This window comes from Motacilla alba, chromosome 6 (assembly GCF_015832195.1).
Source record: "Motacilla alba alba isolate MOTALB_02 chromosome 6, Motacilla_alba_V1.0_pri, whole genome shotgun sequence".
NCBI lineage: Eukaryota > Metazoa > Chordata > Aves > Passeriformes > Motacillidae > Motacilla > Motacilla alba.
In genome coordinates, this window is record NC_052021.1 from 30,770,512 (window position 1) to 30,796,442 (window position 25,931).

At 41.7% G+C, this 25,931-nt stretch overlaps 2 protein-coding genes across 3 annotated transcripts in view; one reads left to right on the top strand and one right to left on the bottom strand.

Moving 5' to 3' along the window:
* Nucleotides 1-4,640, bottom strand: part of LOC119702376 (minichromosome maintenance complex binding protein) — a 17,021-nt gene extending 12,381 nt beyond the window's left edge. The window contains exons 1-2 of one of the 2 annotated variants that reach the window (XM_038140327.1): nt 2,064-4,640; nt 1,064-1,149 (exon numbers count right to left, since the gene is read on the bottom strand). Coding sequence is in view for 1 of the 2 variants with exons in the window: in XM_038140328.1 (XP_037996256.1) it covers nt 1,064-1,149; nt 1,724-1,967 (330 nt within the window). In the remaining variant the exon portion in view is untranslated. Of the gene's footprint in view, nt 1-1,063; nt 1,150-1,723; nt 1,986-2,063 lie in introns of those variants that run through there. The other variant, XM_038140328.1, reaches the window with a different exon arrangement.
* On the top strand, nt 1,983-23,362 carry LOC119702375 (SEC23 interacting protein). The gene is made up of 19 exons (XM_038140326.1): nt 1,983-2,166; nt 5,729-6,252; nt 7,282-7,477; nt 8,359-8,552; nt 8,864-8,953; nt 10,114-10,234; nt 10,548-10,637; nt 11,287-11,428; nt 12,680-12,888; nt 13,502-13,620; nt 14,198-14,368; nt 14,739-14,834; nt 15,013-15,219; nt 15,373-15,528; nt 16,081-16,183; nt 17,106-17,291; nt 17,737-17,899; nt 19,872-19,972; nt 22,167-23,362. Exons 1-18 carry the CDS (start codon nt 2,019-2,021, stop codon nt 19,951-19,953), a joined length of 2,997 nt encoding a protein of 998 aa, XP_037996254.1. The 5' UTR covers nt 1,983-2,018; the 3' UTR covers nt 19,954-19,972; nt 22,167-23,362.
* The last annotated feature ends 2,569 nt before the right edge of the window (nt 23,363-25,931 follow it).

The following is a 25,931-nucleotide window of genomic DNA, read 5'->3' on the forward strand; positions in this document are numbered from 1 at the left end:
AGTCAGCATTGGGGAAGTCTTTTTCACACGGTTTTACATGACAATGGGAAAATAGAAAGAAAAAAAAAAAATCAATGCCTAAGCACATGGTATAACTTCAAAGAACTTGCAATATGAATAGGGTTTTCTAAATCTGAAGAGAAGATATTTGTTGAAAAAGCCCACGTCCAACATTAAAATGCCCCAAAAACCATAAGAGGCCCCATAAGAAGTGGCATTTTAATAAAAGTGTATTCCCTCCTGGTTCTTTCGAGTAAGAAAATATGATTTCAATTCCTTCTGATGTTGTAAATTTTACTCAATTTTGCCATTAATGCTTTGATTTAGGCAACCACTTAATACTAAATACAGAATACTTCCACTGACAGAGAAAAATAATTTTCACCTGACAGGCAGAACAGATTTGATCTGAAAGTTTCCAATCCCCTTATCAGTCCCATTATGTCATTTCTGCTACAGCCTTTTAGAAAAGTACCAGCTTTTGAACTCTGCTTTTGAACTATGCACACTTTATTTTTAAAACCTGAAGCACAGCTTCCCTGCTAAACTGCATAACCAGCCCTGACCCAGCCCAATAAAGCACAGTTTTAGTAGGGAAAAGCAAGCATTTTTTCCTTAAAACCTGAAGGTCCAGTCAACTATTTATTCAACCCACACAAGTTTGCAGCATTGTGATAAAAGCCCCTGAGAGAAGAGGCTTATAACCAGCAGCCTGCGGTGCACAGCGAGGACTCACACTTCCCCAAAAATGCCAATATTTGTCATCTCCTGCCATCTACTGACTGTGCTACAGAGCGGCAGCACCCGGCAGCGATGGCCTGGGGGAAAGGGGTGCTGAAGGCAAGGGGATGGATGGGCTGGGATCTCACATCCCGGCTTTGCACTCAGGTTAAGGCAGCCGAGGTGCAAATTCCACATCCCAAAGCCTGGCCTGAAATTCAGCTGCACGCTTATCATGAAAAGGCAGGACTTATCAAAAGCAAGCCACTGCAATAAAGTGTAAAAAATAACAGAGCTTAAGAGATAGTGTAACTCAAAAAGAAAAAAAAAAAACCACTCTTACCCAGTTAGTAGCATTATTTTCTTTTAATTTCTCCTTGAAGTATTCAGTTACCTTCTTCTCCCAGTCAGAGTTTGGAGCATTTTGGGCTACAAAAAACAACATATCAATGTGCCCATTACCACCACATAAGAGACTTTTACCCAGCATTCTCCCAGCATATCACACAAACCCAACTTTCACTTCTATCTTAGGGAAGTCAGTGTATCTCAGACTAATTTATTCCCCTTGCAATTCCCTGACTTCCCATTTCAAACCCTTTCAGAGCAATCAAGAGGCGCAGAGTGAAAGCGAGGAAATTCCTGGAAGGGAGGGAAAGCTCCGCAACACCCCGGTGGGGAAGGGCGGCAGCCGAGGCACAGGACATTTTAATGTCGGTATTCTTTTAGCGAGGATCGAGCCCAGCAGGGGAACAGCCGCGGTAGCACCAGCCCCGCTCGGCAGCGCGGGCACACAGCCCGCCTTGCCGCCAGAACCCGGAGATACACGGGAAACCCAAAACACACGCCGTACACGAGATATATAAGATATCAAACAGATACATAAGACGCAGAGCCCGCCTCGCCGCTCCCGCGCCACCACCCCACGAGGGAAAGCGCCGTCCGGTTCCGGGCGCCCGCGGGGCGCTCCCGCAGCCGCCCGGGGACGCGGGCCCCGCCTCACCGAAGATGCCCTGCACGATGCTCAGCGGGCTGTTCAGCCAGTCGCCCACGCACGGCATGGCGGGGCCGCGCCTCGCCGCGAGGCTGCCGGCACTCTGCGGCCGCCGAGTCCCGCTCGCTAGCCCAGCGCGGGGATCGCCGCCGCTTCCTCCTCCTCCTCTTTGCCCTCCTCCTCCTCTTCCTGCGGGAATGGCGGCCGGGCCCGCCTCCCGCCCCTCACGGCTGCGCGCGGCCGCCGCCGCCATCTTGGGTGAGGGCGGAAGGGGCCGGGGCAGGGACGTGGCCGGGGCGCGGCTATGGCGGCGGCGAAGCCCGGGGGAGGCACCGGCGCCGGCACCAACCTGCTCTTCTCCTCCTCCGCCACCGAGTTCAGCTTCAACGTGCCCTTCATCCCCGTCAGCCAAGCGCCGGCCGCGCCGCCCGGCCCCGCGCTGCTGCCCGCCGGTACGGAGAGGGGGAGACCGGGAGGGAGGGCAGCCGGGAGCGCAGGGGATGTGCGGGGTCCCGCCGGGTCCCGCCATCGCCGGGAAGGGGCGGTGGGGCCGGGGGAGTCCCCAGAGCCGAACCGGAGCTCCAAGGGGGGCTGCGGGCCGGGGGGGCCCGGCCCGTGTGGGCTGGACCCGGAGCTGGGGCTCCCCGAGCCGGGTGTCCCTGGCGGTGCCTCAGGAGAGACGCTCCTCGGGATTGCATTTTCCGCTTTCCGGCACTTAATTTCTTCTACTTCCCCCTGCTTAGTGCTTGTGTGTGTGATTTTTAGTGCTGTGTCTGAGGACGGGCGCTGATCATCGCGCTCGCAGCTCACCGACGCGTCAGTGCTTCCATTCAGTGCGTACTGAATGTTTTCGCGTTTTTTAAGCCCCTCTCTCGTGTTATCTTGTGTTTCCCCGGTTTGAAAATAGCACGTTAAGCAGCCACCTTAAATATCCTTGCTAATTTAATCCTGGTTCTAATATCCTTTTCTCCTAAAGCTTTGATGGTGTTCCCAGCACATGCGCGTGTAACTTAAAATCTGGTGTTCAGGCAGTTTCAGATAAAGGAATGGATTTTTTTGGGAATGTGTTCAGTCAGAGATTAAAGCTTGAAGCATTAGAAATGCATCTAGAGACCAGATATTTCAAATTTTACTGTGTTGCACATGTTGGGATTGGACTAATGACCTTTGAAGGTCCCTTTTAACCCAAACTGTTTTATGCTGAGTCTTCAAGACTTCATTTCAGCACTGCTGTATCTTAGCTAGAATAAGTATTAATATAGCTGGAAATCAGTGCAGTACTTCTCTGTAGATTTAATAAAATGTTTGCCAAGTATGGCTTTGGAATAGTTTTTTAGATGAACCACATTTTTTGGATAGGAGGGATAAAAGCATTAAAATATTACTTCTACTTACTTGAGGTATCTAGGGAGTTGATACATTTACTAATCCTTTGTGCAATCCTCATAGTTTTTCCTTCATGCAAATATACATTATTTTTTCATTAAGAAAATAAAACCATTTTTAAGTGTTGATCTGGCTAGTAGCTTGACACAAACGACCTGGCAATTTCCTGAACATTTTGAAGCTGGAGATAAAATCTGATGGGATTTGATTAATGTGGTAAATCTTATTCTCTCCATGTGACTTAAAATTTGATCAGGTGAGGATTCATGGTCTCGCAGCTGGAGTAAATTTCAGTGTCAGAGGTTGTGCCCCATTCTGTGTCAGTCCAAGTAAGGCCCATGTCCTGCTAAATGCTCTGTTTCCACAGTCAAGTGAACTCACCATCTGTCCAGGCAGGTGTTGTTGGGATCTTCTTGCTGAGTGGAATATTTTGTATTTGTAATCGTAATTTTAAATTGTGTAAAATGTAGTAAGAATCAATCCAGGGATTTGTTTGACACCTGGCAGCCAACATTAGGGAGCTGTGTGCAGTCATTCATTTATTTATCTGTCTCCAAGAGTGATTAGTTAGTGGTTTGAGCTATGCAGTTTGACAATAAGATGCATTCTCTGGCTCAGGTGTGGGTGATGTAACCAATGTATTTACTGTAGGATGGGAGGAGTGTTCCCACTGAGAACATGGACTGATGTCACTTGTGGCAGTCTGTGAATGACAAAGCTCTGCCTTGTGTGGGGAGGGATGTACAGGAGCTTGACACAGTCACAGGTGAAGAAAGACTGTTCTGTGCATGGACAGGACACACATCAAAGCTGTACACTCATTTTTTAACATTTGTATGATGTGCTTGTTTGTACAACATAGTTTTTGCAAAATGAGGAAAAGTCAAGATAAACAGTAATGTTTTGGGTTGGAAAACTGCACAAGTGTACATTTATACCCATAGGTGTTTTTTAGGCAGAACTTTTGTGACCCTCATTTAGCAAGGAAAGCTGCATTTAGGCTAAATCTCCAAAACCTTTTTGAAACTGGAGAATAGTAGGTGCTTTGTGAAGATTCATTTGCTAAAGGCCCTGAGAGCTCTTGGGCACACTGCTGCATGTTTATGGTGGCCTGACATGGTGAGTGAAGGACCTGCTCTGCTGCCAGTTGTTTGGGAAGGCTGAGAGTTGACAGTGTGGTTTGCAGTGTGCTTCTCTCTGTCCCACGCTGTTTATGAAATGTGAAAGGAAGGTGGATTTTATTGTTTAGAAGCTGACGCCTTTTATTTACTATGAATGGCTACTGCTTGCAGCTGGGAGATGATCCCCAGGCCTGACTTTGGAGTGCTCATTGGGTCTAAGTGGCTTCAGCGTTCTCCACACAGAGATTTTTGGCTTTGTTCCTCAAAGTGGGATCAAGTGCTGTAAGGGAAAGCAAGAGGAATTGATAAATGCAGGTGATGCCTCAAATTGACACCGTCTGCACAGACTAAATAAAAGATGGTTAAAATAGTTCTTTTTAATCTTGGCAGCTGCCTCTTTTATGATTAATTAATTAGAACAGCAGCTTCCTAGGGAGACTTCTCTGTGGATTCCCCTGTACTCCCTTGGTGCTCCCTATTGCAGGTGTGTTGGCTGTGGATAAAGGCATTTCTTGTTGGCTGCTCACAGCTGCAGAGGCTCTTGGTCTCTGTGCCTGGGGACTGAGCAGCAGAGGTGCTCTGTGCTGTCTTCCCCACAGCCTGGGCTCATCTGATTGCCAGGCAGGTGAAACACTGCTGGTTTCTGCAGGTGGCACTGACTCCACTTCCCTCGGGAGGCAGTGCTGCTCAGGCCATCACAGCCTGAGGTGAGCTTACTGCGAGACCTCCAGTCGTGACAAACCTCCTCTGTTCCCTCTTGTCCCTAGATCACTGCTAAGTAGAAAACTGTGATTGATCAGGACCTCTTTTATTTATTTTCTCCATGGGAAGGGGCATTCATGGCCTTGCATCTTTTTAAATCCTCTCTTGCAATTATGCAGAATGATTTTTCTGCATCAGAGGTGTGGCTTTTATGCAAGTCTAGAGTAGGATTTTTAGAGAACTGGACTAGGTCCTGCTCATGAAGTGGCTTGGGATCATGAGTATGGCCACCTTGCAAGTCAGATGAGAAACCTTGAGAGGGCTCTGCTGAAGGAGCAGGCAAGAATGGATGGTTTAACCTCTAAGTTTTCCTTGTTTAGGAATGTTTTTAAGCTCTATCCTAAAAATAGGAGCATAAAGTCCTGTGCTTGTAGTCCTGGCTGTTTTCATGGTGAAAGGATATGAGCCAAGGTTGTTCTTGCTTTTGAGGGATAAGTGAAGTTGGAAGGGGTTTTAGTGCCTGCCAAATTGCCCAGGGAAGGTCCTGACTCCAGTTATATTTTGGTTTCTTATTTAATATTTGTTGCTTTTTCTGTGTACATGGAGTGACTTTCATGGTCCATTTTAAGTGTTCTTGAAGACTTTATATCTTTTGTTTCATTTTATGATGTGCTGAATCAAGGATGTGCAAACTTTATGGGGGCCAAGAGTTTTGGCCATAGCTGATGGTATTACAGAACATTTTGACCCCATGCAGTGATTTGAAGCTCTCACAATATCTCTGGTGATGGTTTTGTTTTTGCAGATGATTCTGCAGACGTTGGGGAAGAGGACAGCTTCTTGGGTCAGACATCAGCCAGCCCCAACCCACCACAGACTTTCAGCTACTTCTCTCAAGTTCCCAGCAGCAGTGATCCCTTCGGGAGTATTGGGCAGCCACCCTTAACAACTGTTTCAACCCCTGTTGAAGCACCAGCCTTCTCCAGACCTCCCACATCACTTCCACTCGGGTCTGGCTCCCAGGATGGGCAAAATGCTTTTTCACCACATATTCCCAAATCCCAGTCTTACAGTGTTCCACCCACTTCCCAGGTGGGAATGGCGCCATACCAGCCCCCTCAGCAGAGCTGTCCCCCACCTGCCAGCACTGCCCTGCCCGTGGGGACCCCACAGCAGCAGGGCTACAACCCCTACAGGCACACCACCCTGAGCAGCAGGGCCAACCCCTACCTCACCCCACCGCAGCTGCAGCAGAGCCACCCCCCTGCCACAGCGTCCCCCGTGCCACCTGTGCAGATGTACCAGACACCCCCGGGGCCACTGACACAGGTATGTGACTCCTCCTGCTGCCACAGCAAAACAAGTCACTTTCCTCTTTCAACTGGGTGTTTTGTCTTTTGAAGATTTTTCTTCTCTGCAAAAAAAAAAAAAACCCCAGGAGAAATCTTGAACCATTTATAGCAGCAAAAGCTTTTTACTAGAAGTAGCTTGGAACTGTTGTTCCAGGAAAACTTCCTGATCTTTGAAGTGAGTGTACCCTGAGGCTGTGGCTCTGTGAGCCTCTGGGCATCAGAAACAAAGCCAGGTTGTGAAGTTCTGTTGCTCTTTTCTGTGGATTTCTGAGTTTGCTGAGTTTTAGCTGTGCTGCTGTATTTTTTGTGCCTCAGTTTTAAATCAGGTCATTTAGCCACTTCAAAGACATGGGCTAAAATCTCTTTTTAAGCTGTTTTTGTTGGTGCCCTTTTTTTTTTTTTTCCCTTGAAATGTATCGTCAGCCAAGGCAGTTGCTACTGCTGACATCAGCTTTTGGTTGTAATTATTGAGATTTTTGTACCATTTGTGTGAATTCACCTTTATGTAGGCTGTAGACCCTTTGAAAATCAGTTCCTTTTCTTGTGCCACTGATGCTACATTTGAGTTTGAAATCTGCCTGTTCTGGTCACTTTGCAGGAAGAGAGCTATAGCTGAAGTGGCCACTTGTTAAAATGGGGAGTCTTTGTGCAAAAGCATAATTATATGTAAATGAACAATGAGAAAAATATGATTTTATTTTCATGTCAAATTTTGTGGTTGTAAGAAATAAGTTCCGTTCAAGTTTTGAAAATTTAAGAGAATATTTGAAATCTCACTGGTTTTAGATAATCATTTGTGGTAATGAAATTCACATTCTTTCTCAGTTTGAGAAGGTGTAAGTTCTCAAACACATGATGAAATGGACAATATTTTTAGAATGGAAGGTAATGTTCTTGGGGAGGAAAACATGTTTGAAATAAAGGTTCAGAGTATTCCCTATAGCATAATCTGAAGAGTTCTGTAAAAACCCTGTGAGACTGAGGTGCTGAGCCCATCTCTTTTCAGTTCCCACCGTCCCAGTCCCAGCTCCAGCCTGCCAGGCCTGCAGGGCCCCTGGTCCCAGCCCCTCCTGTGCTGCTACAGAACCAATATGAGCCAGTTCAGCCCCACTGGTTCTACTGTAAGGAGGTGGAGGACAAGCAAATATGGATGCCATTCAGCATTCTGGATTCAGCAAAACTAGAGGAGGTCTATAATTCTGGTAAGTCCTGTCTTATCCAGAGGTGTGCAGAAGGACTAAAGGAAAATATTGGGGTAATGCCACTCATGTATGTGGCAGTAATGAGTAATGTTTTAAAGATGTGTTTTGTGCCACTTAATTTATTTCACTGACATCATCACTGCTTGATGCTGTCAGTGTTGAGATGATTTGGATATATATATATTATATATATGTGTGTATATATAATATATATATATGTGTGTGTGTATGTGTTTGTGTATATATATATATATATATATATATATATACACATATATGTAATATAACCAAATAGATATCAGATTTTCATATAGAACTCCTTGTTACTTGTGTTTTGGGTTGCCCTTTTGTTAAACTGAGTTCTGGAATAAGTATTCATATTTGGAAGTTTTTCCAAGTGTTTTGTTGTGTACAGAGCATATAGAAGCATTCTAGAAGCATCTCAGTGTTACAAAGCTTCTCTGCCATGGTGTGACTGTCAGTCCTAATGGCCTAATATTGATCACAGGAGTGGCTGGGGCTGGAGGGAGCAGAGCAGTGTCAGTGTGGTGAGCAGTGTGGCTGTGTGTCCCAGTGCAGCCTGACCCCAAGAGCATGGTGCTGAGCAGAGCAGTGTCAGTGTGGTGAGCAGTGTGGCTGTGTGTCCCAGTGCAGCCTGACCCCAAGAGCATGGTGCTGAGCAGAGCAGTGTCAGTGTGGTGAGCAGTGTGGCTGTGTGTCCCAGTGCAGCCTGACCCCAAGAGCATGGTGCTGAGCAGAGCAGTGTCAGTGTGGTGAGCAGTGTGGCTGTGTGTCCCAGTGCAGCCTGACCCCGAGAGCGTGGTGCTGAGCACAGAGCAGAGCAGTGTCAGTGTGGTAACACATGTGGCTGTGTCCCCCAGTCCAGCCTGACCCCGAGAGCGTGGTGCTGAGCACGGATGGTGGCCGTTACGACGTGTTCCTGTACGAGCGCGTGAGGAAAGCCGTGTACTGGGACGAGGAGCCCTCGGAGGTGCGGCGCTGCCTGTGGTTCTACAAGGGAGACAAGGACAGCCGCTTCATCCCTTACACTGAGGACTTCAGTGACAAGTTGGAGGTCAGTAAGTCACACAGATCTTGTTAGTTCATTGTGTTAATCACCTTAGAAAACAGTTTTTTCTATTTCATGAAGATGATTTTCAGAGTGTGCTTTCTGGAACATAAGCAAATCCTGGAAAGAGGAGTGTCTAGAAGGCCACATTGCTCCTGCATCAGTCCTGCACTGCTGTGATCTAAATCTGCTTGTGTAGTTCTACATGTGACATTTTTATATAAAGTTATGTCAATTTTAACTGTAGCATTACATGAAGCCACAAAATACTGAGAACGTTGCCATGCTGACTTTGTGTGACTTGTTTTCTGTTTCAGGCAGAATATAAAAGGGCTGTAACTACAAATCAATGGCATCGGCGACTTGAATTTCCAAATGGGGAGACAATTGTTATGCATAATCCCAAGGTAACAGATTTTGGCAGTTGTGTCTTGCAGGAATCATTAAGGGGGAGCGAGCAAATGGATGGAAGCATAAATTGAATTGCTCTTAATCTTGCATGAAACATACCAGTTGGTTGTTCTAGGTGTGTGTGCATTAAAGATGATCAAGTTTACAGAACACTGAACTTGTGGTTGCGTCAGTGTGCTGTCATGTGGTTAAAAGACAGTGCTTTCTGAAACCTAAAGAGAACAAGGGTTTGCATAGTAAATATTTTGGCTACGCATAACTGGCAGCAAATGGTAAGCAATTTGAATTAGTTTAACCTCAGTCTGTACCAAATAAAATTAAAACTAAGAGCTTTCATGTAGAGAAGAGCATTAATCTAGCTATGAGGTAAATAGTTTCTTTAAGGCTTGAAAAGGGTTCTGCTTATTTTCAGGCCATGAGAAAGTATGGCAAGACAAGCTTTACATGTTATTCTAAATACTCTGTGAACAGTCTCATGTGATTAAAACATGGACTTCAGTCTTATTGATCAATACTGTTCACTTATCACAGATGCAGTAACTAATACACAGAACTATCCAAGGGACAGAAAGAATTATGGTTGCTCCTACTTGAAGTGTTTAATAATGCTGGTTAGGGAATTCTGTCCAGTAAAAATCCAGAGAAGGAACATTTAAATCACTTGGTGTCATGAATACGAGTTCAGACTGTAAATCCTATAAACAACTGTACTACTGAATTACTCACTTTTTAGGGTTTCTGGATTACTTCAGGTGCTGTTGTCCTTCCCTGGGAAGCGCTGCACTTATTTTTTTTCCATTTTCTCCTTGTGATAGAGTTACTGTAAATTAGGTAGCATTCATTTTCCTCACATTAGAAGTAATCTGCTAAGTAAGAGTGGATACTGGAGACTAGGAAGGAGGAGCTTGAATAATGCTTGGCTAGGGAGTTCAAATGGTTCAGAATCACTGAGTAGGCCCAGCTTATTCACCTAGTGGTTACTTTGAGTCATCAGTTTGCTTTTCACACTAATGAGGATTTTGTGGAAGAAAACATTTGATTTTCAGATGAAAGGCAAAGCAATCAAAAAGTATGTTGAACTATGCAGTGCTTTCAGACTAACAGTGTGAGTCACGAGGGTTTTCTGTGCTGGAATTGGACACTGTATTTGTTGCAGGTCATAGTCCAGTTCCAGCCTTCTGCCGCACCAGATGAATGGGGCACCACTCAAGATGGGCAGGCAAGGCCAAGGGTAGTGAAACGTGGAATTGATGATGACCACGATGAGATTCCTGATGGTAGGTGATGGGATTCCTGGTGCTCTTGGGTCTGCAGAGCAGTTTGGATCTGTGCAAAAGCTGGACAATAGTGGTTGGAGTGGCTGTGTGCTGTTTGTGCCTGGAGTCTAAAGATTAAATTTATTCCTTCATCTCAGCTGTTTGCTGAGGTTGTCTGGTTTTGGGATGTTTTAATCCTGTGGGCTCTGTTATGTCCTGAACCATGTTATGTAATAGGCTTTATTAAACAAGTGTGTATTACACTTGCTAGACTCTGAACTTCACTCCTGCTGTATATATTGGTACTCTGAATGTTTTCCTTTTTTTTCTACAGGAGAAATGTCCCAAATTGACCATCTGGTATTTATGGTTCATGGCATAGGTCCTGTATGTGACTTGAGATTTAGAAGCATTGTTGAATGTGGTAAGTTTGGGCTTGTATGATGAGCAGTTGTATTCTTGCTGTTTAAATGTAGCTCTCTCTAGCTCATATTCAGATAAGCATGTCTTTATAAGTTTTTTTTAAAGAAAAGTCTCTAATGTTAAGAAGTTCAATTTTTGTCATGATTATTTTCCAAAGGCAGAATCTGTGTTCTGTCAAACTTGAAGCTTTAGCTGTTATTACTAGTTCTCAATATCACACTTGCAGGCTGATTTGGGTTTGGGGATGTGTGGTGAGGGGGGTTTTTTGGTTGATTGGTTTTTTTTGCTTTTTCTTTCTGTAGTGTGAGTGGATGTGTTTGCTTTTTGTGGCTTGTATATGTGGTTTTGTGTTTGCCTTTTTTTTTTTAAATACACTGTGTTACAACTTAGTAAATTAAGAAAGCCCTGTCTGCTTATGGAGTGAACAAGTAGTCATTGTAAGATGAATAGAAGCTTACTAAAAAATCCACACTAAAAAAAATGAGGACTTTCTTATTGTTAGAATAGCAATACTTGAAAAGATTTTTCCAGTTTTCAATTTCCATCATTTGTATTCTGACTATCTGTGAAATTAAGGGGAAGGAGGAGCTATTTGTGTGTTACGTGAGTACTGCAGCTATCAGATTTTCATTATTCTTTTTTCTTCACAGTTGATGATTTTAGGACTGTTTCTCTGAAGTTGTTGCAGACTCACTTTAGGAAGTATTTGGAGGAACGCAAAGTGAGCAGGGTGGAATTCCTTCCAGTTCACTGGCACAGTTCTCTGCATGGAGATGCAACAGGTGTAGACAGGTGAGGTGAGAGTGTTGTTTAATGTTGAAAACATCTTAAAAGCTGCTGTTTAATGGGTTATGGAAAGTGGGGAAAAAGAGCAGTTCATATGCTCTGCAGGCTGCATGAGTAACAGTATGACTGGATCAGAGAATTGCAGGTTTTTTTAAATTAACGTTTTGATGAGGAGTATTTGGAAAGCTGGAAGGGCATGAGGAATATCTCTCTTGTCAATTTTCATGCACACAACTTTTCAGTACTGGATTTGCATGAGACTGGCCAATGCATGATACTTGATGAGTGAGTGAGCGTGTAGAGATGGTGATCACAAGGATGAGGTGGTGAGCCTGGAGATGTTTTGTCCATGAGGTGTGCACAATTTAGAGTGGAGAGTTTTCTATTCTTTATTTTCCTGCAGTCTGATTGAGTTTCACCCTAGCAGTTATTTCTGAGGAAGGCATTGAGCCCTCTGTCCAGTCCTAGAGGAGTGCCTGAATTATGATTAGGCACTTGAGCTAAGGGGTTCTTTTTTGAACCAAAGTATCTATATTTGGGTAAGAATGTTACAGCATTTAAAAGTCTGTTTTAAAATCCCTTCTCTGTGCCTACCTCTTTGCTGTGACCTCACATTTCAAGCTGTTTCCCTTGCTCAAAGCTGGGAAAGTAAAAATTGTGAGGGTGGCAACCTGTGGCACTTAAAGCGATGCTGATGTTCTCCAGATTGTTGTAGCTCAGTCAAATCCCACTGCTTTCCTCCAGCCTTGGTGTTTTATTTGCATTTGAGCACTGCATGAGGAGGGATCCTTGTTCTGTTAATCAAACCAGGCAGTCTCAAGTCTATAGCAATTCCAGTGCAGCTGTCTTGACTCTAGGCAGGCAGATGGTGATGCCAAGCTTCTTCTTCAAAAAGAGAGTATTACCATTCTCTGAGTCTAATTTTATATGCGAGTTCCTTTTTCTCTTGCACTTCAATCTGCTCACCAAACTTCCCTGGTACTTTATGAGAGCAGAGTTGGAATAGAGAAGAGGTTATTTCAGGCATCCCTTCAGCCTGGAGAGAAAAAAAGGAGCTGTACCTTTCTCAAATATTACAATCAGCAGGTAGCATTAATGTGTGAATATGCAACGAGGCCAGAAGGCTGTATGGCTTTTAAAAACCTCTTTAGAGACCCTTTCTGTAGCATTTACATTGCATTAATTTCAAAAGCTAACAAAGTTCTCACGAGCGTTTCTTAAAAGCCTTTCATGCTTTTAACGATTCTGTGTTGCCAGGAACATAAAGAAAATCACTTTGCCGAGCATTGGTCGCCTGAGGCACTTCACCAACGAAACGCTGCTCGACATCCTGTTCTACAACAGCCCCACCTACTGCCAGACCATCGTGGATAAAGTGGGCATGGAAATGAACCGCCTGTACGCGCTCTTCATGAGCCGCAACCCCGACTTCAAAGGGGGAGTCTCTGTGGCTGGGCACAGCTTAGGTGATTGTCTGAGGAATGCTGCTTTTATCCCAAATCAGTTCCTCTTAAAAGGAAAATGGCCCCTTTGTTACGCATAAAACTCAAATTAGCTGTTAGGGCACGGCTGTCTTTCAGAAAACAGCTGACAAACTCCTCTCAACAGCTGAGTTTGTCAGGCTTTGAGAGAAAGTTAGTACTTGCCTTCATGAAAACGTAGTGTCTAATCTGTGTTAAAAAGTTAACAGGTTATCTGGTGTCTTGTTAGGTGGGTGATGTCTGTGTCTCAGAACCCCCGCTTAGTAAAATTACAGTCATTTTTTGGAAGATAGAAAAAGTGTTAGAGCAGAATATTGACACACTGGTTTGGACTGGAACTTTTCCTCCAGTTCATCAAACAGTCTCAGGAGTTTAAGGAAAAATAGTTTAGTCATGGCAACTACATAAAGTGTGAGCAGGGGAAGAAAAGGGGTTGCTTTTAGCTTTTTATGTTCAAGTTAACATAGGAGTATTTTCATTCAGCCATCTCTTGATCAAACTATACCCTGATGATATCATTGCATATAAATCTTGCTCAAGATTTAGGGACAGGAAAACCTGATATTTTTCCCAAATCAACTCTAATTCCTGTTTGCAGGTTCCTTAATTCTATTTGACATATTGTCTAACCAGAAGGACTTGGCTTCATCAGTAAATTCTGGACCATTTTCTGGTGTTAATGGGAGTGTGAAGGACGTGGCTGTTCATGATAAACAGGTAATTTGCATGCCTCTCTTTCCAGGCCTATAGATCTGATATTTTCAGTAATTTTTTCTTAACTTTTCAGAATTTATTAGCTGAACCAAGTTTGTGGGTTTTGATAGTACATTTGAATATGTTAATGGAAATATGCTATTTTGTAAATATTGTAATTTCTCAGGACAAATTAATTACCTCTCTCTGAAGTTTCAAGTAGGTCAGTAATGAGATTTGGTGATGAACATCAGCTTTGGCCCTCGTGAACATGTAACTTGGTCTAACAGTATCTAAGTGATCTGGGAGATGCATAAAAGGGAAAGAATCTGTGTTTAGACTAGAAATGGTGACCAGTTGTTTGAGGAATAAAAGGGAGCCTTTTTGAGTGTTTTGTCTTTCATAGTAATTTTTAAATATTTGTTTTGCCGGTCTATTTTAGTGGAAAATCTGTGTCCTGCTTCACTAAAAATGGATATATATTTACAGAGCTGGCTTGATAATGTTTTTAAGAGAAAATAGTTAAACTTGGTTTTGCTTGCTGCTTACTGGATTTCCACTGTTAGAGGGTGTGATTCTGTTTGTGTGCTGTTTTGTTGAGATGACTGAAGATACCAGTTCCTTGGGCTCCTCCATTGCCACTTCTGCTGATGACCTTTGTGAGGCTGAAGCAGAGGAAGATGTTCCCACTCTGCAGAAGACTCTGGAAATGCTCAGTTTGTCAGAGTACGTGAGCACCTTTGAAAAGGAGCGGATCGACATGGAGTCTCTGGTACTGAAATCTTCACTTGACCTGTAGGGGCTGCCCAGGGAATGGAGCTTTATGTTTGGGTTTTCTTCTTCTTGTTTTGTTTTTCTTCTCAGTGGCCATGAGAGCAGTTGCAAAGATAAGATAATCAATGTGTGACTTGAAGACTTGCACTTCTTGTTTTTTCTTGATGTGGTGCCTCTGCCCAGTTATGTTAGGCACTTTGTGTCATGTCTTTTTGATTTTTTGTATTTTCTGTATCTTTATAAATTGACTTAACAAATTCATAAGTCATTACCAGTATGAAATTATTCAATTTAGTAAAAAAGTTATAAGTAGTTTTTCTACTAGAAAAACATGTTTTGATGTTTGTGTTTGGTGTTTGTTTCTTTAGCTCATGTGTACAGTTGATGACCTGAAGGAGATGGGAATACCTCTTGGACCAAGAAAGAAAATAGCTAATTTTGTAAAAGACAGAGCAGCCAAGCAGGTAAATACGTATTTCAGGATGGAAATTAAAAGTTGTTAAGCAAATGTAACTGACTTCCTTGCTGTGGACTAGCTTCTATTCTTGAATACTCTTTTTAATATCCTGAATATATTAAAGGAATTTTGACAGCTGTGAAATTAACCTTTTTTCTCCCTAACTTTAAAACTTTACTCAAAAGGAACAGAAGAAAGCAGTAGCAGAAAAGAAAGCAGTGCTGGCAGCCACACTCCAGACTCAAGAAGACACCCAGAAATCAAAAGAGGCAGTTTCTCCTGTCTCACCTTCAGAGTCTGGTCAGATGCACTCAAAGAGGAAGCTCCCAGTTGGTGCATCCGTGTCTTCTGTGAACATTGACTATGAGTATTTTGAAATTGGAACTGGGCAGGTGAGACTTTGTAGATCTAAATGATTTGAACAATTTAAAGGATTTGATCAATCCTCTCTTTTCACTGTAATTTTTTTAATGTTGATGACCTTTTGCTAGTTCCTTTGAAGCTGACAGTTCTGAGAGATGATGTGTCTGATTTCTGCCTGGTAGGTTTCTGTGGTTTACAGTGCACTGGACTTTGAACCAGATATTTTCTTTGCTCTTGGTTCCCCTATTGGCGTGTTCCTTACTGTGAGGGGTGTGGAGAAGATTGACGAAAACTACAGGCTCCCTACCTGCAAGGGGTTCTTCAATATCTATCACCCAGTGAGTAGCAGTGCTCTTGACATTTTAGTTGATGTAGATGACAAAAAAGGCAGAATACGAAGTTTTACCTTCTGAGCATTACACCTTTTGTTCCCCTATGTACATTTCCTAAAACACTTCCAGGCATGGGCTGTCTTCATAATATTTGCCTTGTTTCTTTTCAGTATTAAGGAATTTTTTTGGAAGGGAGTTGTTAGAGTTTTTTCATTAATTTGAGGCCACTCTTGTAGATTTTTATGGAATAGTTGTATTTTTGCATGCAGTGTTTGTCCTCCTCTGTCTCGTTTAACAGTTCAACAGTGACACATTGATAGAGATTGAGTGCAAGGAAATCTTGCTGTTGTGTTTCCTCATTAGAGTCTCCTTCTGTAGAAGAACAAGAGCAAAGCAGTTAATGAACCTGCTTAATGTAATGAACTTTTGTAAATTCAAATAGTGCAGAATTCAAAAATGGTTGTCTATAATCCATAAATAGGGATTTTTTTCACTGAAATGTGATAATTAGAATAATTTTTAAAGATAACTAAATGTCAATGTGTTTTCTCTTAACAGCTTGATCCAGTAGCTTACAGGTTAGAACCAATGATCGTTGAAGACCTGGATTTAAAACCAGTTCTCATTCCACATCATAAAGGCAGAAAAAGACTTCACCTGGGTAAAAAGAAAACTTACTTCATATGGATCCTATTCATTATTTCTCATTTGATGCGTCAGAATATTGTAAGATTTTAAGAGACTAATTAATATCCCTGGATATCTGACTCCATATTTTTCCAAGCATCAGAGGTGATTCCACTGAACCCCATAAGTTGTCCATTCACAATTTCATTCAAAAGTAATAATCACATTTCCTCCAGATTTAACCTTCTTGTTACCAAAGTTCCATTAAAGCACTACTGTACATTGTTTGATCACCTTCATTTCTAAGAAGCTGTGAAACAGAAACTAAATTTTTTGGTGTCCCTAATGACCACCATGATGTGTTTAGCCAGAGCCTGTTCAGTGTTGGAAACCCTGAGGGAAAAGGAGGTTCTGTGGCCTTTGGAGGGCAGGGACTGACTTTGTTGCTCCTGGCTGCACATCAGACCAAGGTGCTCGACTTAAATTTTACACATCTAATAAGGAAAGTCAGTTTTGCTGTTGTGCAAGTTCACAGAGCCCTCCTCAAAGCCTCCGTTCAGGCACTTGGAGAGATTCTGCAACATCTGTCCTTTGGACTTGTCCATTAGAGTGAGTCTGCTTTGCTAGACTACAAAAGATACTTATTTCAGGTTACAACTCTCCAAAAGTGTGTATAGTAAAGAAGAAAAATATGGTCTATTGCTCCTTATTGTTTTGACTTTGATCTCAGTGGATTCATTAGCCCATTCAGTAAGAAGTCAATTGTGTATTAATTGCATTTCACCTAATCTTTTAAAATGGAATAGAGAAGCAAGAAACATGCATATATGACATAGCAGGCTTGTTTCCCCTGGTAATTGGGATGTTTATTGAACAGAACTTCACCATTCTGCTTTTAGTTGGTAATTTTAAATCCTTCTGAATTCAATTTTTGGTGTGTTTTTTTTCTTTCTCAGAGCTGAAAGACTCTCTGTCTCGTATGGGATCTGATCTGAAGCAGGGCTTTATTAGCTCTTTGAAGAGTGCGTGGCAGACCCTTAATGAGTTTGCACGTGCTCATACATCTTCAACCCAGCTGCAAGCAGAGCTGGAGAAAGTAGCTAACCAAATCAAAGAGGAGGAAGAAAAGCAAGTGGTGGAAGGTACATGGACACATTATTGGTTTTTCTGTAACTTACTTGTCTCAAATAAGTTGACACTTGAGTATCCAGTGGCTGTTTGCTGTTGATTTTCCTGACCCTGTTAAGGAGATCTCTGCTAAATGCCAGATTCCCACTAAAGCTGCTCTGTCACTCTCCTCCTCAGCTGGGTGTGGGAGAAAAATTACAATGAAAGCTTTGTGGGTTGGAGTTGAGTTCAGGGAGAGATCAGTCAGCAGTTACTTCTGTAGAAAACTGTTTAAACTGTTAGGAAAGAAGTAAGCCTATAGTTCAGTAATCTTTCTGAACCATGCTGGGCAGTTCAGGTTATTATTGTCTTATCACAAACACTTGGAAATTACAGCAGAAAAAATGGGTAATATTTCTTAATTGTAGTCAAGCAAGTTGTGCTTGAAAATAGTTTAAATGTGAAACTCTTTGATTTTAGCTGAGAAGATCACTGAAAGTCCAGACCCTCCAAAAGATGAAGATGTTTCAGTGAAGGTTGGGATGCTGAATGGAGGGCGTCGTATTGATTATGTTCTGCAAGAGAAACCAATAGAAAGCTTCAACGAGTACCTGTTTGCTTTGCAGAGTCACCTGTGCTACTGGTAAGGGGAGATATCTGTGATTCCAGAAATTCTGCTTAAGGGACACAGGATGTGTGATTGTCCAGGAGTGCCAGGCTCAGGGTGTTGTGCTTGGATGTCACTATTTGATAATTCTATTTCAAAGTAAAATTCTGTGTTAGCACGCAGTGAACAAATCTGTTTGCAATAAAGACATTGCACACTTCTCTCAACCTTTGACACTCTAAACACATTTTTAGCTACTGTCATTTTCAAAACAAGGAGAACTCTGGAAGCGTTTTCACAACTGGAGCTTTTCAAATAAAACTGTTCATGAAGGATTTTTATTAGACTACAGTAAGTAGAAAAACTTTATTGCTTCGTCTGTCAGAGCAAAGGATGTGTGAACTATATTTAATAACACACCTTGGTATGTAATAGCCAACCCTGGGTGTCAGCTGTGAGCTGTGCAGAGTGATGTTGGTGAGGGAGGAGTGACTGCTCTCTCATTTTGAGTTCAGCAGGTGCTGGACAAAGAGTGCTCTACGTTCTTTCTGAAGGTTTTGATTTCCAGTAGGTGATTTTAGCAGCAGGCATTTTTTCCAGAGGTTAAAACACAGCTCTGAAGGCATTACCTGGAGGCCCTCATTAGAGCCATCATCACTTGAATGATGAAGCTCGGCACCTGCCAGAGGAGGGGTTCCCGGGGCTGCTGTGAGCACTGGGCTCTGTCAGGGTGACCCGGTGGTGGCAGTGCCGTTCCACAGGCAGGGCTGAAGGGACCGGAATTCCTTCCACAGGGTGGCAGCCGATCACTGCCAGGACTTCAAAAATTTGTGGCTGTTTTCGTCATTCGAGTAAAGAAGATAAAGCGCAGTGATTAATGACCCAAATAGGAGAGCATTTTTTTCCTAAGGAATGGTGGGAAAAGCTTTAAATGAAATGCTCCGAGTGTTGGAGAGATTGGAGCTTCTGTGTTGAACCTTCTGCTTGCTTGTTTGCTGCTCATTTAATGCAGAGACCATCAAGAAATGTCTGTGCTAAACTGTGGAATATACATGTATTCCCTTAGCTTGCATGTTTAATTCTGTACTGGTGTTCTGCTGATTGTGTTTCTCACGTTTGGAGGATCACAGTTCTGACCATGTAAATCTCCTTCACTGGCTCCCTGTATCATTTATTTTAAAAAACACAGGAAGCTGCCCTCATCTAACCTCTCCTGCAGCTCTGGAACTTTGTTAAAATTTGCCTGTTTAACATTGTTATTTTTTATGTTGGTATTGTTTGTATGTGTTTGAATAGCATTTTATAGATGAAGAAGAAAATTAAGTCTATTCATGTTGACTTTAGATTCAGACAGCGTGAAGCTTTGATTTTTGAAAAGAGGAGGGAAAACAGCCACTTGGAAACATGGCACTTGAATGATACTAATCTTTAAATTATTGGAGGGCTATCTAACATTTTAGTGGTAAGCAAGAGAGGAAGACTATGGCTGTTTAACATGGTCTGTTTACAATTAAGGGCCTGCCAGTTAGAGAAGAATTAGAGTATTGCTGCTAGAACTGGGCTAATTAATGGAGTGAGAGAAAATGAGTAGAAGGAAGTGTGGAATATATTCAGGACTAAAAGTGATACATTATTTGAGGAGATTAAGATGAGGAAGTCACATCAAAGAAGTGGATAGAGGAGGGGATTAGAGTTGCAGCATAGGAAGTTGGGGAGAGCACGAGGAGGAAATGCACTAGAAAAAAGGTAAATGCATAGGCTGGGGTTGATAGCAGAACTAATTCAAAACTTGTGTAAAATTACATCTTGAAAGAAGCTGGTAGAGGTAAGGCCATGTTAATGAAAAAGAAATACTGGGCCAAGAGGTTGTGCAAACTCTTTGGAGAGCTGAAATAGGATGGAATGTGACTTAGGAGAATTAGAAGATGGACCATACTGAACTAACTTTTTCCTCTTTTTTTTTTCCTTCCCTTGTTTCCTTTTGTTTTATTTATTTCATTCTTCATAGGGGATCTGAAGACACTGCCTTGCTGTTTCTCAAAGAGATATACAGGACCATGAATATCAATCCTGAGCAGCCACAGCATTGATGTATAAAAACATGAATTTGTAAGTTTGCTCTAATGTAACTTCTGTGCTCAAATCAAATTCAACTACAGCTTAGATGTCTTTACTTTCCCTTTCTCCTCTGAAGTTTAAATTATGAAGCAGACAGCCATTAAATGTCATTTTGATTGCAAAAACAATTTCTAAGCTTGAATGCAGAGAAAGCCTTTTTCTTCTTCCTTTCATTTCCAGAAGATATCTGATGCTAGTGCTTTTGGTACTGGATAATAACTGCCACTACAAATACAACCAAAGTATTATCTTTTTCTTATGCTTCTCCCTCAGTTCTGTTGTTCCGTGAACGTTCAAGAATAGGAAAATTTGGTGAAATTGGATATGATGAAACTTTATTTACAGTGCAGTAGATTAAAGAACCCCAAACGTGTTTCACTGGTGTAATGTAAATACTGGATTGGTTGACCAATGGTGCACATTTGCCAGCAAAAAGCTGTCTGTGTCCTAAGAAGGTGTTAAACATTGCTATTGATAAATTAATGAGACCCTTATATAGGTCAGTATTTTATTATCTTTGTAAAGCTTAAGAATTTCAGTAGAACAAGTGAAATGACACAGCATGGAAATTTGCTTTGAAAAGAAATTAAATACATGTTACAATTGAGTATCTTAGATCTGAAATATTCTTGCAGGTATTTTTATTTCAAGATGTAGGTTTCCAAACTGAGAATCCGTATCGTACCAGTTTGCATCACTGGTTGTTACAGAAAAGAAAATACTTTCTTTTGAGAGGCAGGGAAGAAATAATATGCACCTTGCCTTTTTGGAATCATTCAAGATAGTTTCTGATGTATTTCTCCATTTTCAGAAGAGCTGATAATGTCAAGGTACATAAATACCCAGCATGAAGAGAAATGCTTGACATTTCAGAGGAATATTTTGGGTATCTTTCATTGCTACCATACAGTTTTAGTACTCTTTTGTAACAGAATACTTCTGATGGTCAGTTGATAGCAGCTTTTTTTAAAAAAATAAAATGTCAGGGCTGATCAAATGCATTTCTTTAAAGCATGGAGAAGTAAAAGGACAAAGGCACCAGCTGGCTGCACAGTTCTGACAGTGGTGTATCAGTCATCACAATGGCTTACGCAGTCTCAAGTCACAGTTGCAGAATTTTTTCTCTGCTTCTGTTTCTTTATGATGGCTCTGGTTGAAATCATAGGAATCTCATGGCAAAGGGAATGCCTTTCAGCCTCATTGCAGGGGGGAATGGGGTGTGATGATTTATCAGTGCAGAGCTCAGAGGAGTTTGTTGCTCAGCTGCAGCAGACACTGGGATATTTGTGGTTTTTTCATTGAGAGCTCCACTTTTGGGGGACAGTTTAGCAGGATGTCACACAGCAAAGCACAGTCAGGGAAGTCTGTAAATCCATCAGGAATTGCTCAGAATGTCCCCCAGCACTGGCTTGACTGGACAGTGTTTGAGACTGGGGTTCAGGTACCAGAGGCTCAAATGGGAGGGCAGATTGCACTGAAGTGGTGTCTTGGGGAGGCTGCACACCACAAGACCAGGATCTTTTCCACATGACAAGAAATGTCTTTACATGTGCTGCATTAAATATTATCACATCACAAGGAATCTGGAATTACTGAAGTGGAAAATTCTCCCTCAGTGTTAGCAGTCATGTGGGTTTTTTCTCTTTTTTCTGTTCTTTTAAGACCTTCAAATGTGAAGGGTGGCAGTGTGAAGGTAATTATTACCAGTGCTGCCTCTGACAGCAACATCCATTTTATTTTGTATGAGTGACTTGATTTAGCTCTTCTAGAAGCTGCTCTTTGTGAAACAGTAGTGTAAGTTTCATATAAACAATAGAAAGAAGTGCACCAGCAGATGAAATCTTGGGCATATAAACTGTCACCATCCTCACTAGGATAATTTATTACCAAAAGCTAAAGAATCTAACAGCTGGTTAAAACGTGTAATGAATGACACCCAATTAGCAGTTGTTGTGAGCTTTTTCTGTTTGCAGTTCTAATTGCCAATTTGTGTCCACAGAAAGTACATTTCAGAGGCTTACTGTATGAAAAGTTTGATTAAAAACATGTAGGGATTTTCAGATCTTTTTGAGCCCTCATGAAATGGAATGGTGGCATATTTAATTTGATCAGTACTACTGCAGAAATACAAACCCTGATAGATTTCCTCTTTCCAATATGTCCATGTTCTGTTCTCTCTGCACAGCCGTACCCATTGCTCCAGCAGACCTGGTGAGAAACCCTCCGAAGAACATCTGGTATTTTCAGAGCTGCATGTGAGAGGATAAACATCAGAGGTTTTTTTCCTGCCAGTCCAGAACTTGCTTGGATTCTACCTTCTTGTGTCACTTCAAGCAAACTTAAGTTATGAGGTGATCAGGACTGTCGTTCAGGAGATGGATGGAATGACACAGTTTTGATCTTAAATCAGTTCAGTTGTACCATTGCCAAATATAAGGTGATTGAAGAAGGTTTTTTTGGCATGCAAATCATAACTTCTCTCCTTCAGCTCTCCTGTCTCAGCTGGCTGCCAGACATGCTTTGCCTACCAAGGCAGCATGTCCTTAGTACAAAGGACTTGATGAGAAACAGCAATAATTTACTTTTCTTGACACATTTGTTCATGCCCCTTTAGGAAATGAAGTGTGAACTGAAGTTATCACCATCTTTAATGCAGATTACACAAACTAGTTCGTATTTACTAAAAACTAGCAACCAGAATAATTTTCTTACTATTGTAAGTGTGATGGAGATTATTTTATAAAGACCTTTTTAAGCCTCTGTTAAGAGTTTTATTGTGGCTTTTTTTTAAGTAAAAATGAACTTTTGACTTTGAAATTATTAGACGTTTGTTACAGCTAGTTCAGTGTTCACATATCCTGAAATGAGGAACAATTTAAAATGACATTTTGATCTGGTAATTATAGAATCACAGACTATTCTAAGTTAATTAAGGCAATTTTAGTGAAACTGGGCTGCAGTTATGAGAACTAAAACACTTACCTTGACCTTGCAGTTTTAACATCTCAGAACTGTTACTGTAAATAGGAACCTGAAGCTTATGGGTGCTAGATAATAATCCAGACCCAGCCCTGCAATGCAGACTCCATTTTCATGTAATGAGGTTGAGGTGAGTTAAGTATTGTGAAACTCTTGGAATTAATTATCTCTGAGTACTGAGCTTCTGTACCTTTCCTCTGGCTTCAATTTCTTCAATTTACACACACGTTGTGGCTTTCCTTAATATTAGTGGCTTAACCTTATTCCTGACTATTTGCCTCTGTTATTGCAGTAAACAAATTTTGAAAAGCAGTATGTTTTTTTTTTTTTCCTTGATATATGTAAAATACACATTATTGTGTATACAAATTGATGGCTGTAATTAAAATTACCTTACTTCCAGTGGGTCTTTTCAACAAGGTTTTGTATTTAATCACAAAAAATAGCTTGGAGGGTTGCTTAGTCCAATTAAGGCCCTGCTTAGGGCCTTGTTCAAGGCTGGAGATCCTTTGCCTCTCTGGTCCTGTTGCAATGTTTGACTGCTAGGATTGCAGGTTTTTTTCTGATACACAGTTGAAATTTTCTGGGTGGAGCTCATATCTGTGGCCTTTTGTCCTTTCTCTGCATCTTCAAGAATAACATTTCTGTCTTCTCTTGTACTCTCACATTTGATAGCTAAGGACAGCAAGGAGATTTTCCCGTTTGGCTTTTCAAGACCCAACACTTCCCTCGGCATCTCTTACCTGCCTCTAGTGACTCTTGGGCTTCCCACTGAGCTGGCTTTCCAAAATCCTTCCTGCTCTGGGGAGCAAGTTTGCCAAAGGATACTTTGTATGCAATACAAACAAATGTCTTTGTATCTTTATAAATTACCCCGTCAGACAGAATTTTTTAAGCTTTACAATGTCCTTTGTTAGTTAGAATACAAATATATATATATATATATATATATATATATACAACACAAACCCCATGACCACTGGCCTCATTTCCATGTTAAATATCAGAGTGGAGGGTCATATACATTTGTATTTATCAGCTCTGGGCCACACTGAGCAATCTGGTGAGTTTGCTTAAATAGCATTTTTAAGAAAGTGCTGGGTTGTGACACATCCCCTTGGGAGGGGACAGCAGCAGCAAGGAGCAGTCAGATTTTATGGGTGTGTGGGAGAGGAGTTGCTGCAGGGGAACCCTGGCAGGCAAAGAGCTGCCTTTGCAGTGGAAGAGGGAACAGGAGGATGCTGCAGGAATGAGGAACATCTGGAATGCAGAAATTGGTTGGGGAATATAGCATAAAAATTATTTCTAGTTATAGAAAAAAAAATGGGCTGCAACTACAGTAATGAGCCCATTCTTACATCTTAAAAGCAAATGGCAGTTTAGACATAAGGAAGGAAAAATGATTGTAACCTATGGTTATATAAAACAAACAAAAATAAAGTAAATTGAGTTTACAGAGTGATTTAAAATCTGCTACAAATGAATACTTTGCTTCCTCAGCAGAAATCTTTCTTGTGTGCTGCAGCACACACCATACACAGCACAGCTTCCAGAATATGCAATAAATTTTGATGTATTTTTCAATGTATTTTAATGCATAATTAAACAGGTAAGGCTAATTACACTTTAATTAGTCAATCCACATACAAAAATTTAAAGTTTTCCCTGCTATATTTTCATCTGTGCTGAAGTGATTGTCAGCGTTAAAAAAAATAAAAAGGTTGTCCAGAAGTTTTTTCTTAAAAAAATCAAAATATCTATGGAACAGGGCATAGTAAGACAGGAAAGGAGGTAGAAATTTTTATTAATTAATTCCAAGTAAAAAAATCAGAGCCTCTGTAAGAAATCCATTACCTTCCCCAAAAATTCTCATTTGGACAGAAGTGAATTTTTTATTGAAAGCTTTTTCTTTTGGAAAACTTCTTATTCACTGCTTCTCCCTCTGCTCCAGAACTCCCTGCTTCTGCCAGTAGAATGTTCCTGTCCCTTGGGAACACCTCCTCTCACAGCTGTTCCTAAAGTAGCACAGTCAAATAATTCCTCCTTGTGCTGGGAGATGCCTTGCATGACACAAAAAAATTCCAGTATCTGTGCTGGAGTTGTCCTAGTCCTTTCCCAAGGAACGTTAAATTAATATTTATAACTTTGTGTCTGCAATATGACAAATGTTTTACAAACTCTGTCTGAAATGCTATTTCCATAACAATATTCTCCCTGATTCCTCCCTGCATGTGATTTTTTTTTAAACTTGTGATGAATAATAAAATCTATCATTTCATATTTCCTACAAAATGATCAGTGCCAGGGTGCTGCTGGTGGAGACTGGGTGTCCAAATAGGAGCAGGGATTGGGGCAGAGCTGTATTAATGGACTATTATTTTTAATCATCCCTTTGAATTAGGGTGTGTTCCCCAGAGCTGAAATAAAAAAATCCCATTAATTTCTGTTTAATAATGGGAAGTATTATTTCACATACCCGTTCCCATTTCAGTGCTCTTGGCAAACCTGTGCTTAATCCAAATGGTGGAATCACTGGCAACTTCTTGGATTTAATAGGAGCAGTCTGGGTTTTATTTTCACACTCTTCTAACAGCAACTCTTGAACTCTGAGCTTGGCTCTAGACTTGATTTTCATAACTGTAAATGAGGATTAAGTTCCCAAAGGCTGATGGAAGCACTCCAGTGTAAATATGGTTCCAGGCAGCCTGCAGGGCATTTGCACAGAGCCACTGAGGAGGGGTTTGTTTGCTTCAGGTGCAGATTTACCAGGGCTGTCCTCTAAAGAGTTCCCATTTTCCCTTGGGGGCAGGAACGGGGTGAAGGGAAGCAGAAAATGGGCTCTGGGTACCACACAGCTCCTGGGGCTCTGCCAGGAGGGAGGCTGAGGGAAAAATGAGCATTGCAGCAGTGAGCACAGGGTCCTTGGGCCATCCTTGGCCCTGCATGTGGCGTGTGACCAGAAAACTTGGGA